The sequence below is a fragment of the Meleagris gallopavo genome, chromosome 2 (assembly GCF_000146605.3).
Source record: "Meleagris gallopavo isolate NT-WF06-2002-E0010 breed Aviagen turkey brand Nicholas breeding stock chromosome 2, Turkey_5.1, whole genome shotgun sequence".
NCBI classification, from domain to species: Eukaryota; Metazoa; Chordata; class Aves; order Galliformes; family Phasianidae; genus Meleagris; species Meleagris gallopavo.
In genome coordinates this window covers 25,497,503-25,512,512 of record NC_015012.2, presented here as the reverse complement: position 1 = coordinate 25,512,512, position 15,010 = coordinate 25,497,503, and the positions used below count along the sequence as shown (strand labels likewise).

General features: G+C 36.4%; 1 protein-coding gene across 1 annotated transcript in view; it reads right to left on the bottom strand.

The window, feature by feature from the left end:
* PRKCE (protein kinase C epsilon) overlaps positions 1-15,010 on the bottom strand; it is a 278,127-nt gene that overhangs the window by 14,558 nt on the left and 248,559 nt on the right. The window contains exons 12-14 of the mRNA XM_003203888.4: positions 12,047-12,185; positions 9,459-9,647; positions 5,380-5,526 (exon numbers count right to left, since the gene is read on the bottom strand). Coding sequence (XP_003203936.2) covers positions 5,380-5,526; positions 9,459-9,647; positions 12,047-12,185 — 475 coding nt within the window. The remainder of the gene's footprint in view (positions 1-5,379; positions 5,527-9,458; positions 9,648-12,046; positions 12,186-15,010) is intronic.

Sequence of the window (15,010 nt, the reverse complement as noted above, 5' to 3'; positions counted from 1 at the left end):
AAACACCACAAAAGAACAAAACAAAACATGAAGAAATTGAGGCTTACATGATGCTATCACTTCAGCCAAATGAGTGAAATTTGGTGCAGTAGTGTTCCTGTGCCCCTGCCAAGCGGAACTGGAATATTACACATTTGTATCAGCCTCTAGGCCACCTGTGCACACCTCTCGGTGAGCTTCCCTGCCTGATGTTAGTGGCACATCATAGTGGCTAGCTGTGCTCTCAGAAAAGGCAGAAACAAACAAAATTTCTTCAGGGGATCTAGAGCAATACGGAGAGAATTAAGGTAAAAGCAAAATATTCCAAAATATACTTTTGCTTCACTGTTTTAAACATAAGCTTTTTTAATAAGTAACAACGTGGGGCAACATAAATTTCATAAATTTATAAACACATTCAAGGCAAACAGTAATCTGTTTCAATCACTATTTTTAATGTATGTTTTATTATTTGTTATGGGATAGATGGAATTATTCCATCACAGCACTAAGCAAGATCTACCACAATATTAAAGACTTTGGAAAGAAATTAATAGAGCGTTCCCTTGTTTTCATTATTAATATTGCAGATGTGCTTTGAAAATGAAGATAATCTTATTTAACCAAACATAACCATGGAAACAAAGAAAGCCAGAGAGTAGAGAGTTTCTGAATACTAGCAATGCCTTTGTGGTTCCTGGCCAGTAAAACCATTTTGGAAATCATAACCTGGTGTTATGGCTAGTGTTATGCAGGTGTTATGGTTAATGATTTGGGAGATTTATTTCTCTGAATGAAAATATTTTCAGAAAAATGTAGGGGCCAAAATATTTCAACAGCAATAAAGTGCCTCAGAGGGAGTTCTGTCTCATAACAAGTGCTTTGGAGGAGATACCTGCCTGTACTAAAATGGTACTTCTTTCTTGCATATGCAATTGCAAATCTGTGCCTGAATTAAGAGCAGCAGCGAAGAAAAATACTATTAAACAAATGTTAAGACAGTCTGTGAAACTGTAAGAATTACGTTTTAAGAACAGTGGAAATTATCTGTAAGAGATACTGTCAAGGTCACTGGTGCTTAGAAGTAATAAATATCCTCTTCATATCTCCTCAATGTCTGCTTAATTTCTAATGTACATGTTCATAGCTATTACCTTTTCTATAGCAGCTTAACCTTTATAATAGCTCCACGTGGGAGAAACCCTTAGTATAATAAACAATAGCATATAGAAAAAGTAAATCAATTTTGTTCTGGATTTATGAAACATAACATGCATCATAATACAATGCATTTTCATCTCTTCATGTCATCTTTTCCAAGTCACTACTGGAGTAGCAGTAAAAACCCTTCACATCAGGTGTCAGGGACATCAAATCTGTTTTCATTGTCTGTACTTCCTAGCACAACCTGGTGTCTCATTCCCATCACTTCTTAGAAAACTAAATTTAAGCCAATTGTATGAGTGCTCTGCTCTGGGTTCTCTTGTAAGCTTTCAGAAAATGCAGTCAGATTTCCAAGGATCTTTTGGAATTCAGAAATTTTCATTCCAAGGCTAATGACAGTTAGGAAAGAAATTTCAGCCTCCAAAGAGTCATTAGAATCACCACATCATTCCCAAAATAGGAGGACATCAATGGTATATTTCTGGTATAGTGAAGAATATATTTGTATGCCTCCACAATATGAATGAGATTTAGAAATAACTTTCAAAAGTCTGACTAATAAATAGTCATGCTGTATTTCTTCCAAATTGGAATTGGAAAATTCAAACCTCAGGCTGGCAGAATTGAAGAGACATAACTTGAACTATGGTGAAGCATAGGTGTAACAGTACCAGGTGATACAGCTTTTTATAAAACCTATTATTGCAGAGCAAGGAAAAAAAAGGTAAAAGAAAGAAAGGTTGTTGTGCTAACCAAGGAACCCACACATTTTTGGGATCAGTAGAGTAGTGATGCAGAACTGAAGCAACCAACATTTGTTTCCACCCTAGCACCTCTATGACCTCCCTTGGCAGATTATTCCATTGTTTGATGAGACCTCAGTGTTCGACCACTTTCCCTAATGACTTTAATTGTTTAGTTTCAAGGTTTTACATTGTCCACAGCTCATCTGAATAAACTCTATGTTTCATATTTTTAAAGTGTATATGACACAGAAATTGTATTTCCCCCCTTAGTCATCTTTCCTGCTGGGTCAGAAATTAGACTAATACCTGTATAAACATACGCATTCTTGCATGAGTAGATTTTACAGGTGCATACAAATACCAGTTCGCATGCATGCATGACTATGTATATATATATTACATGTTATTTTTTCTCTGCACCTACGTGCACTCACATCACACGCAAGAATGTCTGTTTTCTGAGTAATTTGGCCTCATTCGTACCTGTATTCATAGACCTACGCTTTCCTGAACATAAAATTAAATATATTTTTTGTATCCGTTTTTAATGTTAGAAGTCACTTTGAAATAATCAACAGTCCTTAATCAATACTGAAAGATGTTAAAAACCCAAAAAACATTCTAAACACATCATTACTTATGTTCAGTTAATCCATAGCTATGGAACTGTTGATTTGCCTTTCCAAATCAGTGAATCTCAGTGCTACTCCCACTACTGAATTTAGAGACAAACTCTCTAGGTAGATTTTAAAATAGAATTTATTTTATTAGCTTTAAACATCTTACCTTTATTTTTCTTTTTTATTATTTTTCAAAGCAAGTGCAATTTCTTCTAGCTTGCCAAGTATCCCAAATCACCTTTTCAACACTTAGAGAGAATTGTTCCCAAGAATCCTTTACAATTTCTGAGGTTGCATCATTAATAATTAGATTTGCATGATCTTTGTGTCTGGGCATGTTTCAATTTTCAACTAATAAAGCATTAAATGTTAAGAACACAAGCAAAAATTTTGGTATAATGTTGGTCAAAGATTTCTATACAACAAAAAAATCCAAACAGTCGTAAAATTTATACAACTGGTATAAAACAGCTGATGGATCATAAACATAGTGTAACTATATAAACTATACCCTTTCTAAGTATAGAACAGTTATTATTAAAATTGATAGGATGAGGTCACCAGGGAAGTTATTATAGAGAGAAAGTGGACTGAAAACATGAAAATAATAGGGTTGCCTCTAATACAAACTACATGCTATCTAGATTTACCACCATAAAGTAAGAGCTCAGAAAAAATAAGCATACAGAACCACTAAGCAGCAGGAATCAAATTTGCTAAAACATAGAAAAGTTTACATATACAATTTAGACATAAATAGTATAAAAATCCACTGCTATCGAAGCAGCCTGAAGAAAAATGAAGAAAAAGGTGTAAAGATGTATTAAATCACCCTAATAATTATTAGAGAGCATCCAGCCGTTTTAAAATTTACCAAGAATTATTCTGAAATAATCTGAAATCGCTACTAAAATGGAAATACTCAACCAATATATCAATAAAGAGAACAGAAAAGAAGAAAAGAAACAAAACAGCAGGTATGAATAAAATAGAAATGGCTTTACAAAATAGCAGCAGTGAAATAATTACTAGAAAGAGAAAGAAGCTGCACTGAGAGGGCAGAAGAAAAAGAATAAAAATACCTGATATACGAAATCCCTCCTGACTTTTAAGAGCTACCACAATGAGAATACTTATAAAAATAATATGGACATTATGAGAATATCTATTGTCAGAGTGAATTTGCATCTTTGATCATCAAAGGAAAACAACCATTAAACAGAATAGATGAGAGGATTCTGAGACTTATTAGATGTAGGCATTAAGTGAAAACTAATCTGCAGTTGTACAGTCTGATTGATACCTGTATTAACAAAACACTGATTAATACTGACCAAAGCAACAAAAATGTTTATGAGATGAAAGGCCAAACTCTTATGAAAACAGGAAAAGAGATACTATACATATGGCTTACTGCTGAACAATGAATAAGGCTGTCTGGAGCTCTCTGAGGAACCTGCCTGAGAGCAGTTAGAGTATTAAACAGGCTTCAAACAGATGCCAGCAGGGTTAACTTGGGGTTTACACTTCCTGCAGCAGCACAGACTTGTAAATTGGCTCAAGCACTAGATGTGATCCAGCTGGTCCTCCAGAGAAGGGCTGAGCAGCAGGGTGAGGCAGCTAGGAGCTGGCTCTGGCAGCCCTGGGCCTGTAGCATTGCAAGGCTTATATTCTCCAAGAAATATACTAAACAAAATATTCCTATATGATAACACTATATCTTGCTCCTTGAAATTACTCCTAGAAATGTATTCGCTAGGGTTAACTTTCACTTTGAGTTGTCCAACCTATTGAGTTCTTCCTTCACAGCTAGAGAGAGAGACACAGTTCTCCAAGTGCAGGCTCAGAGGAATTACTTTAGGTTCCTGTTTCAGGTGGTCCCTGCATGGTTTACCCCCCCTTTTACACATGGGACTTAGGGAAGTATATCTTCCTGGACTTAAAGTAGATATATATCAAAAGCAACAGATAGTAATTCTAGAATGACAGAGAGGGCTTTCCACTCTAACATTAAGCTGGTATTCGATGTTGAGACCAAATATTCAGTATTCCTTTTTATTATTTTTTTAAACCTTCATACGCTATCTAAAGAAGAAAAGAAAGAAGTATGATAACTGTATTTCCAGGCAAATCAAACATTATAATTAGGAATATGCAAAATCAAAAGATGAAAATCAGTCTCAAAGGATTTGTCATAAAATTATTCTCTTATACTGTTCATGTATGAAACTTACTGCACACATTCTCAGCTGAAAAGTTGACATTTTATGAATTGCAAGTGCAAACTACTTTTTGAGTAGTTTCATCCAGTGAAAGACAAAAATAAGTGTTTTTGCCTGGCCTTTGTAGCATCTGCATGTGGGGCCAGTTATTTCATGTTTCTGTCAGTTTAAAATACAAATACTCGATTATTAATTACCAAAATGCAAATGTATCAATTTATCTAATCATGATGTACATTTATTTTCCCCAACAGGCTGTTTCTTCAGGAATCTTTCAGTCAGAAATCCTTTCCTTTTCCTGCAAAATCCACTATCCATCAGCAATGCAGGACTTACACAGAAAGTTTATATCCAATTGAAATAATCTTTTCTACCAAGATATCTCTAGGAATATGGGAAAATAATTAAAACAGGGCATTTACCTCTCTCATGGTTTATGTGATTGAACGTGAACATCTTCCTGTGTGTTCAATCTATCCTTACCACTTACCTTCACAGAAGAAATGGCAAGCCAATATTTTCTGCTTGCTTTTATGCTACTATTTCAACCCTCAAATGTTGCATCAAGTAGTTTCATGCCTTAAAAAAGCCAACAACTAGAATAGTCAAACCATGTTTTCTATGAATCTTATGCAAGCTGCTACTTACAATCCGAGGTTTGAAGGGTGGCTTGATTTTCCTTTGTTCCAGAAGAACCCAGTCAATTTCCTTGAAAAACGGATGCTGCTTAATCGCATCTTCCCCATTTTGTGATGCCACACAGCCAAGTCGTTTATTTGGATTTTTTGTCATGAACTACAGGGTGGGGGAGGGAGAAGAGGAAAAAGTTAAAACATGAATGACAATGGCTGGAAACCATTTACAATTTAATTAGAAATTACTGTTCTTAAGGTTTATTTTTTAGAGATAACCCCTTTTCAGAGTGTTACTTTTCCTGGAAGAGCAACAAGGACACTTCTCCAAATTTCAGAGGCTACAGTCAAACTGGAAGATTCAGAACTCTGAAAATAAAGTTTCCTGCAGGAAAATCTTTCAGTTAACTTCTGTGACCTCCTAATTCCACCTGGCTGGGAGTGCTACAGGAGAAGATTCTCTTTCCACCTTTGGCCAAAAATACCAAAGGAAACAAAATATTAAAACCTCCAGTGACAGTTTATGAAAGGTTTATCTTGTTTGCACTACCTTAACTACTAATTTTGGAGACAGAGGCTAAATATTATTCTTGTTTTTTATTTTCTTTGGATACATAGGCTTCATACAGATTCAATCCTTTCAAGCAAACACTTGAAAGGTCCTAGTTCTCTTACCCATTTCTAGAATTTCTTTTTCATATGAATAGCATCTGTAGCTATGAAATTTACAGTTCTGCCTGTACATTTCAAAAAATACACGGAATATATTGAGAAACACCACAGCATCTTGATCCAAATATGAACATTTAGTCCTGTATTCAACTGTTCTGCAATTTTTTTTTTGCAAGTGGACAAGTGCTATCTAAATTACAGCCCATATTTTCTACGGGCAAGAGAAGCAAAGGTTTTGAAAGGATTAGTACATTTTGGTGAGGTCTCTTGGAAAACCACCAAAAGCATTCCTACATTCCCCTGCTTTATTTCACCTCCAAGAGCCTCTGGTAACAGAGAGAGCAGGCCAGGAACCATCAGCCATGCATTTTGTAGAAGCAGAAGATGGAAATTACAGGGTACACTTTTTGTACTCTGTAATCCAGGTATCAAAGAAGTAAAATCTGATCCTACCTACTCTCTGCCATGTTCTATCTTTGTTTTAAGCTGCAGGCAGGGAAAACATCATGTCATATTTAACAAGCCCAGAACATGGAAATATTACTATGTAATACAGTTTATAACTGTACTTCACAAACTTGGAACTGAATGATGAGAGAGAAAAAAATTTAGGAGCAAATACTTAAAACAAGTGTCAAGTGCAAATGTGATGCAATAATCTCAGAATTCTGAAGTGGACATTTAATTCCATAAATTTCATACTTTGTGGTAAATATTGGCCTTTTTCAGCTTTTATTGCCATTTCTGAAACACAAGCAGATGTTTACTTCCTGTTTATCAACAGCACCAACAATGATGCTACTGTCAGTGCCCTGACAGCTGCTAACTGTACTGCATTGATGAGATGGTTGCCAGTAGGGCTTATTATACTTACAACACTTACAGTCACAGCCACACATGCTGCCTATACTATGGCAGGAACCTCTTGTTTAAGTGAGAGCACTGAAGATCAGAGCACCTACTGACTTAAATGACAATGGGAAAAAGGGTTGCTGAGATATCCGTGTAACTTGGGGCCTGAATTGAGGATCAGCAGGTTCCCAAAACTTTGCTTTGAAATAAGCAGCAGTGTTTAAAAGCAGAGTTCTGCCTCTGTAGCCAGAGATCTATGTCATCTGGATACACAGAGAGCATACACTGTACACACAACCTTTCTCAATCACTTGCAAAGAAGCCCAGAGCTAATTTCAATGAGGAATTGTTTCCTTACCGGACAGGAAAGAATTTTAAATAGCAATTCCTGTCAATTCACAGAAACAGAGCTAATAAGATTCCTGGGATTTCATGGGATAAGCAACATTCTGCCTTGCAATACTGAGCTGTAAAATTATCCTAGTAAGAGTTCTGTTAGAATAAATGGGAAAACTGCTTCTTCATAAAAGAGGAAAACATTGTTACTTGATGTAAGAGAACATCATGATATTAAACTTTCCTTACAGCTTACTTAGAGTGAAAAAATACATGATTTCTAAAGAATAAAACTGTCTCAAAGCACAATGTGAGGAAACGAAGTGTTCCAAAGCTAATCCCTTGCTAGCATTCAGCAGTAAAATACATAGACGCCTCTTTCTTTCCTCTGCTTTTCCTGTTCTTCATTTAATAGAATGTGGACAAGGATCAGATGCAGAGCACAAATTTCAAAAGTGTTTCACACCATAGCTGCAGTAAGTTGTTAAATGTAAGGAACGTTCTTTTTACGATGTTCCATTAAATTCTATCACTTTATGCCAGTCAAATCATTTTGCCTAATTAAGAGTAATTTTTTACTACAGTGCAAATCTGTTTTATGCATGTCCTCTCTTTTTAAGGTTTAAAATGGAGTTAAGGACTAACTGTAGACAAATAGATGTAAAAAAAATAGACTGTAGCAAAATAAACCACCATGCCTACTATCAACGTATAGACTCAGAAAAACAGACTCATGAAAATGCATAGCAAAGTAAGCTTTGAAAGAAATGTATAGTGTTGGACGCCTTTACACTCATACTCACAAAATACATTGCTTACACCTACAGTCCAATTCAGTGTCTCTATTTCTGTGTGGTTAATGAATGATGTGTAACATTAACAACTGGACATCTCACTACATGCACCACAAACAGTGAGACTGTAACTATCAAACCTGTTTTTCCCTTTTCTCTGTCAAACAAAAACCTTCTAGTTACAGTGGTTCTTGCACTACACACTAGTCAAGGGTTATCAGAACACTTCCCCCCTCTAGTGAATATTTCCATGATTCAGAATAACAGATAGACTGGTTAATGTTGACTCACAGAAAGCGCCTTTGGATTGGAAGACAAAGGAACAGACCTTACAGAATATGAAACCAAAATACTACTCTGAAATTCTCTGCAATAGCCTAGAATAATCCTGAGAATCAGTCTGAATTCCTGAAGTTCAATTCCATACATCCTAGTTGCTGGACTGATAATAATTGAAGGCTTTGGGAATAAAAAGAGACACATGAAAGAATCGTGTCAGCTAATAAAAGGTCATCAGAGAGGTGTCTGGAGGGAAAGGGAGAACATGTATGAAAGTCAGCTTTAATAAATCCTCCATGTTTTCACTATCATGAATGAAATAAAAGAGATACTCCAGCAAATAACTCCGAGATATTGACTTGGATTTCTGGTCTGAATCATTCTCTAGAGCTCCCTCTCCACCTAGCCCCCTACGGTCTCTCAGGATAAGACTGAAGGTATTTTTATTAAAAGATTACAAAGTGCTACCTGTCCAGTGGTGTAAATTTTTTTTTCATTTTTTCAAAAAGATTTTTTTCATTTTTCTATATAATTTCAAAAGATAATCCTGTATAAATGTAACTCAAAATGTAACTATTTAGGACTTCACATTAACAGCTGCCCTGTTCATTGAAAATTTCCTTTATTCCAGGCATTAACTGGGGCAAAACAACTGCCCAGGAGTAAGAACACTTAATCTAAGTGTTATGTGAATTAAAAAGTAGAACATGCAGCTGTAAATAAAAAGCTTTCAACCTATCTTGACAATGTAGGAAGAAAGGCATCAGGATGGCAAAGTCACCACTGGGTTAAATCAAAACACCAACTCTGTTTCTTTACACAGTGCTTTCCCAGTTCTGGGGAACATGCGGCATATGAAGTGTCAAAGTGATAGTGCGGTTCTAGTTGGTTGGGTTTTCCCTGAAACATGAATCTGCAGTACACAGATTTATGCAGTGTACAACTGTGTGGAATACAAACATTCTGTTCCTTTCCCACAAGCGGTGTAATTTATCCCAGGCCCCATTATCCTAACAGTGGCACTCTGAACTGTGCTTGAACTCCCAGTGGTGACTGTTCTCAACAACTTGCAGCAAATTCAATTTTAATCAAGGGTAAAAAAAAAACAAAACAACAAAAAGAAAACCATAAAGTGCAGGAAAACAAGTAATGGAAGACTCACTGCTTTTAGAATGCTGACAGCTTCTTTACTGAGCCAGACTGGATATAAGACATCATCATGAAGGATGGATTCAAAGAGATCGTCTTCATTGTCAGCTTCAAAGGGGGGTTGCCCAGCCATCATTTCGTACATGAGAACACCCAGAGCCCACCAATCTACTGAAGGGCCATATTCTAATTCCTGGAGGATCTGGTACAGAAAAAGAGATCAAATTGAATAGTTTAGACAACACGATCAGATGCAAATTTACTGTTTCAACATGCTAGACTCCTTTTTTCCTCCAGGGCACGTGTAAGACTAAAACCCACACGATGTTGCTGAACAGCAGGCACGGTTTCTTACCAATACAATTTGCACAAACAGCTATGTGTCAATGTTTAGTTCTCAGAAGTATTAACCGAGTTTAGTAGTCCCATGGGTAAAAGAGTATGCTCGTCAGCAAAAGAGCTGTATATCCTTCCAAACTGTTTAAAGCAGGTCACGCTATAAGGGAAGAAAGATCACATATACAAAACAGATCGGTGGAAAATGTGAAACATTTCCTTGTCTCTATCTTGAATAAAACAAACGTAACCAACTTGTAATGTTGTACAGAGATCATCCAAGAGATTTATTCGCGTGCTTTAGGTAGGGTTGAAGGAATCTAAAAGCATTTTTGTTCAAGTTCTTTTTACAGCACTGAAATGCTGTACAATACATGGTTCTAGGACTCATTTTAATTGTGTTTGCTTTCAAGAAAAAAAAACTGGCAACAATTTTTCAGGTGGCACAAGTTCAACCTTGTAGCAAATACCTTTAGTGGGGAGTAGTTGTTTAGCATGATGGATTTTTATTGTCTTGTTGTTACAGAATTATTGTACAAAGAACAAGTTCTTGGCTCCTCTCTGCTGAAAAGAAGCTTGACATTTGGCTGCAGTGTTTCAGCATGACAGGAGACTAGGAAAAGAAGAGTAGGTGGCTGTTTAAGGTGAAGATGACCGGCTTAAAATTGTTGGAATGGCAGCAACTCCATCATCTCCTTAAAGAATATTAGTATTTCAGTCAGAAGCCTTGTGGTGAACTGCATTAGCTTAATACTGTTTGGGAAAAATGACTGTAAAATAATGCATAAAATTCAGTTTTAACCTAAAAACTGAAATTAGTTTAACATTTGGATGTATCTATCTTGCTTCTGACTGGATTTTTAGTTGATTGTATATTAAATTTTATACACATTAATTACAGAAAACAAAACTCTTCACAAGTGTACTTTCTGAGTGTTCTGAGTACTCCCTGTAAATCAGATATTGCTAAAGAAAAGGGAACTGAAACATAGTACCATGGTGCAAGAGAAATAGAATCAAGAGGTATTCTGTAATCAAGGTGACAAAATGGAAGCCTAAGCTATTGAATTCAGCAAGATGGGGATTTAATATAAAAGATCCTGGGATCTTATTATTGCTTTTTTTTTTTAAATAATATTTTTAAAAGAATTTGCCAAATGATGCAATTATTATACTAAATCAGAAAAGAATTCATATAAAACCAAATCCATCCCACTGGCATTTATTTTCTTTTATCTTCAGAGCTCTTTTCAAATGCCACAAAACATGTTCATAGATGTTATGATAGTTACAAGATGACTCACACCTTAGCAGTTGTGCTACCAAGGCTTGACAGCCAAGAACTCTAACAACAATGATTTCTAATTTATTATCACCAGCAAATGATAAACTAATATTTTTCCCTGCTGTAAATTTATGGTTGATGACAGACAAGCTAATGAAGCTTTTAAACTAGATAAGCACATTGAATCTTTGGCAAAAAGATGCATGGATTACTAACTAAACTGAGCAGACAAAATCTGTCTAGCATAGAAACTGTAAAACATCAATTCATTTGAGGCACTCAAAAATGCATCTCATAATATTAAAATTTAGGATATGTGAAATAAGTACAATTATCAGCAATTTCTTTTATGCAATGAATGCCTAAAAATGAAATAGAGTGTTGCCAACTGTACGCTGCTCATGTATGAAAGGCTTCTACTTTTTTATGCAAGTATCTCTATTTTCTCCTCATTCATATGATATGAAGTACTGCAAAGATAGCATCTCTCACTCATGAACACTTTAAAGAAAGAAAAAATATACATTCCCACAAAACGTTATGGAAAATGACACCAAACCTATGGCCTCTTCTGTATGAACATTCCCTTTTAATTCTCATGAACAATTAATATCATTTTTTATAACTATTAAAGACTAGAGCTGATAGTAGTCAATTGCTTGCAGTTCTTAAGGGCTTCTGTGAAAACTTCTTGAAGTGTTTTCACAACGGTGCTGTGAGAATGTGGAGAAAAATACTATTAAATTCAGGGAATAAATAACAGAAAATCCATGCTTTGCCTCTCTATGAGCATGGAATACTGTTCGTGCCTTGCAGAGGTAACAATTTGTGCACGGTTACCCCAGAAAATCTGTGGCACAGCCTAGCCTGCTTAAGCTACTGCTTTCATCTATAGGTAAAAAGTGCCTGAAATTACACATGTTATAGTCCATCTGATGAATTATACTATCTGTATTCTTAGCATCATGCAAAAAACGTACCTCCGGAGCTATATAGTCAGGTGTGCCACAGAAAGTTGTGGTGGTCACTCCATTCAGAATCCCTTCTTTACACATCCCAAAGTCAGCCAGTTTACAGTGGCCTTCTGCATCCAGAAGAATATTGTCCAGTTTCAGGTCCCTGAAATAAAAAGGCCAAGAATTATATCAACTTTCAAATTTTGAGCATGCACTCATGAGTTTGAACAAACTGTAAAACATCCAAACAGGTGGTTTTACAAACATCACTGAGTGTCTGACCTTTGAGTATGCATGAAAAATGAGTGGCAGCACTTACTGAATAGATCTCAATAATGGCAATAAAGAAGCAGGTAATAACAAACATTTTGCAAGACCATGCTTTTACTCTCTCTTCAGCTGCATGGAAGTGCAACTGTGTTAAAAACAGAATCAGAAATGTTTGGAAAAGATCTCATTCTCTTGATTGCTATGAATTTAAGACTATGTGAAACAGATCAGTGATACCTAATAAAGCCACTCTCATTTTTTCATCAGTACAGTGTAAGGAATACCAATTTAGCCTACTTATCAAATGGGTTGAATTAATAGTTACTTTACGACATGGATTACTTTGAACTGGATTCTTAATGTATAACAGCAATTCAAAGTTCAGACTGCAATAAGAGAATTGGAAAAAAGTACTTAAATGTTTGGGAGAATTCTTTTCTGCAGCTTAAAAGCTGCTCAGAAATAATCTCACAGGAATACATGGCACTCATTGTTAAACAACATATCTTAGCAGCTGCCTGTGATCACTCTTTATACAAATGTCTTTGTGTTGAAAATACACAATTCTTTGGTTATTAAATTAGGTGAGGTCAATAACAGGTTGAGAAAGGGACATCCACCTTTCCTGTCTTGCCCCCTGCACATATTCTAAATATACCATTGACAATTATCTCATGATCCAACACAACAAATGCTAGGTACCATTTAACTTACCTGCCACTTGTCTTAGACTAAATTACAAAAGTACATGGAAAGCCAGTGAATAAAAGAATAATCTTTTGTATGGAAAAACAAAACAAAACAAAACAACAACAAATTAACAAAAAAACAGCAAAAAACAACAGACCAGCAAAAATACTTTATCATATATTTTGTCATGATAAAACAAACAAAAACCAAAGACAACGCAATCCACTGCTGGTTCCTTCCAATTTGGGGGTATTCTATGACTCACTGATAATGCATGGTCCATTATATTTTTCACTTCTGTCTCAGCTCTAAATGCGTCTGTATTGTATTAAAAATTCACAGAAATAAATGAAGAGGTGAGAATCAAAAGCAGAACACGTGTCCTTAAGTGATTGTGTGGTCAGCTCCTGAACAGAACTTTTTGCTCTAGAGGTATTAAATAAATTTTCATGAAAGGAACTGAAGAGAAATAAGTATGAGCAGACAAATTCTTAATCAGACATATGAATAAAATTGTATGCCAGCCTTTGTAAACAAATGGAGAACAGAAAGGTAACTGGTGACAACCAAGACAGCTTCAGTAAGGGCAACTCGTGCCAGACAAATCTGACAGCGTTCTATGACAAAGTTAAAGTGCTGATGCATTAGGGAAGAGTAACTGATATAGATTTGACACTGTTTCACACAGTACTCTTGTCTCTAAATTAGAGAGACACGGATTTGACAGATGGACCACTTGGCGGATAAGGAATTGGTTGTATGGTCACACTCAAAGAGTTGTGGTCAATGGCTCAATGTCCAAGTGAAGATCAGTGGCAAATAGTGTTCCTTCAGGTGTCTGTATTGGGACTGGTACTATTTAATTTCTTTGCCAGTGACATGGACACAGTGGGATTGGGTCCCTCAGCAAGTCTGCAGAGGAGACCACGCTTAATGGTGCAGCAGACACATTGTTGGGAAGTTATGTCATCCAGAAGGATCTTGACAGACCTAAGAGGTGGGCTCCTGCAAACCTTATGAAGTTCAACAAGGCCAAGTGCAATGTCCTGCATCTGAGTTGGAGCAATCTAAGACAGGATAAAGAATATATTGAGAGCAACCCTAAGGAGAAGGACTTTGGGATGTTGAGTGATAAAAAAACTGAACATGTGCTGGCAAGGTGCACTTGCAACCCCAAAAGCTGACCATACCTTAGGCTGCATTAAAAGTGATGTAACCAGCAGGACAGGGGAATTGATTCTCCCTCTTTATTCTGCTCTTATGAGGCCCCACCTCACATTACTTTGTTCATCTCTGGGACCTCTAGTACAAGAAGGATGTGTACCAGTTCAAGTGGGTCCAGAGGCAGGCCACAAGGATGCTTAGAGAGCTGGATCACATCTCCTGTGAAGACAGGTTGAGAGAATTGGGGTTATTTAGCCTTGGAGAAGAGAAGGCTCCAGGGAGACCTTATAGAGGCCTGCCAGTACCTAAATGGGGCTTACAAGAAAGCTGGATAGGGACTTCTATCCAAGAGTATAGTGACAGGCCAAGATGTAATGGTTTTAAATTAAAAGAGGGTATATTTGGTTAGATATGCTGAAGAAATCCTTCTCTATGAGGATGGTGAGGCACTGGAAAAGGTTGCCTAAAGATGTTGTAGATACCCCATCCCTGAAGTGTTCAAGAACCAGGATTGATGGGGCTTTGGGCAACCCAATTTAGTGGGAGGTGTCCCTGACAATGGCAGGGAGGTTGGAACTAGGTGACCTTTAAGATCCCTTCCAATGCAAACTATTTTATGCTTCTATGAAAAGATACAGATTTTGTTTCCAAAATCCTTAATATCTACAAATTCCACCTGAGTGAGGGATTAGAAGCCTTTACTTTGCTCTGACGGCTTTCATTCAGAGAAATGCTGCCTTTCCAGTCCCTAGACTTTAGAACCACAATCATCATAGTGCACTGGAAACAATCAGACATTAAATAATTTAATAGCCTTTTTTTTTCCAAGGCTGCACTATTTGAGATATATCCAAGGCTACAGTG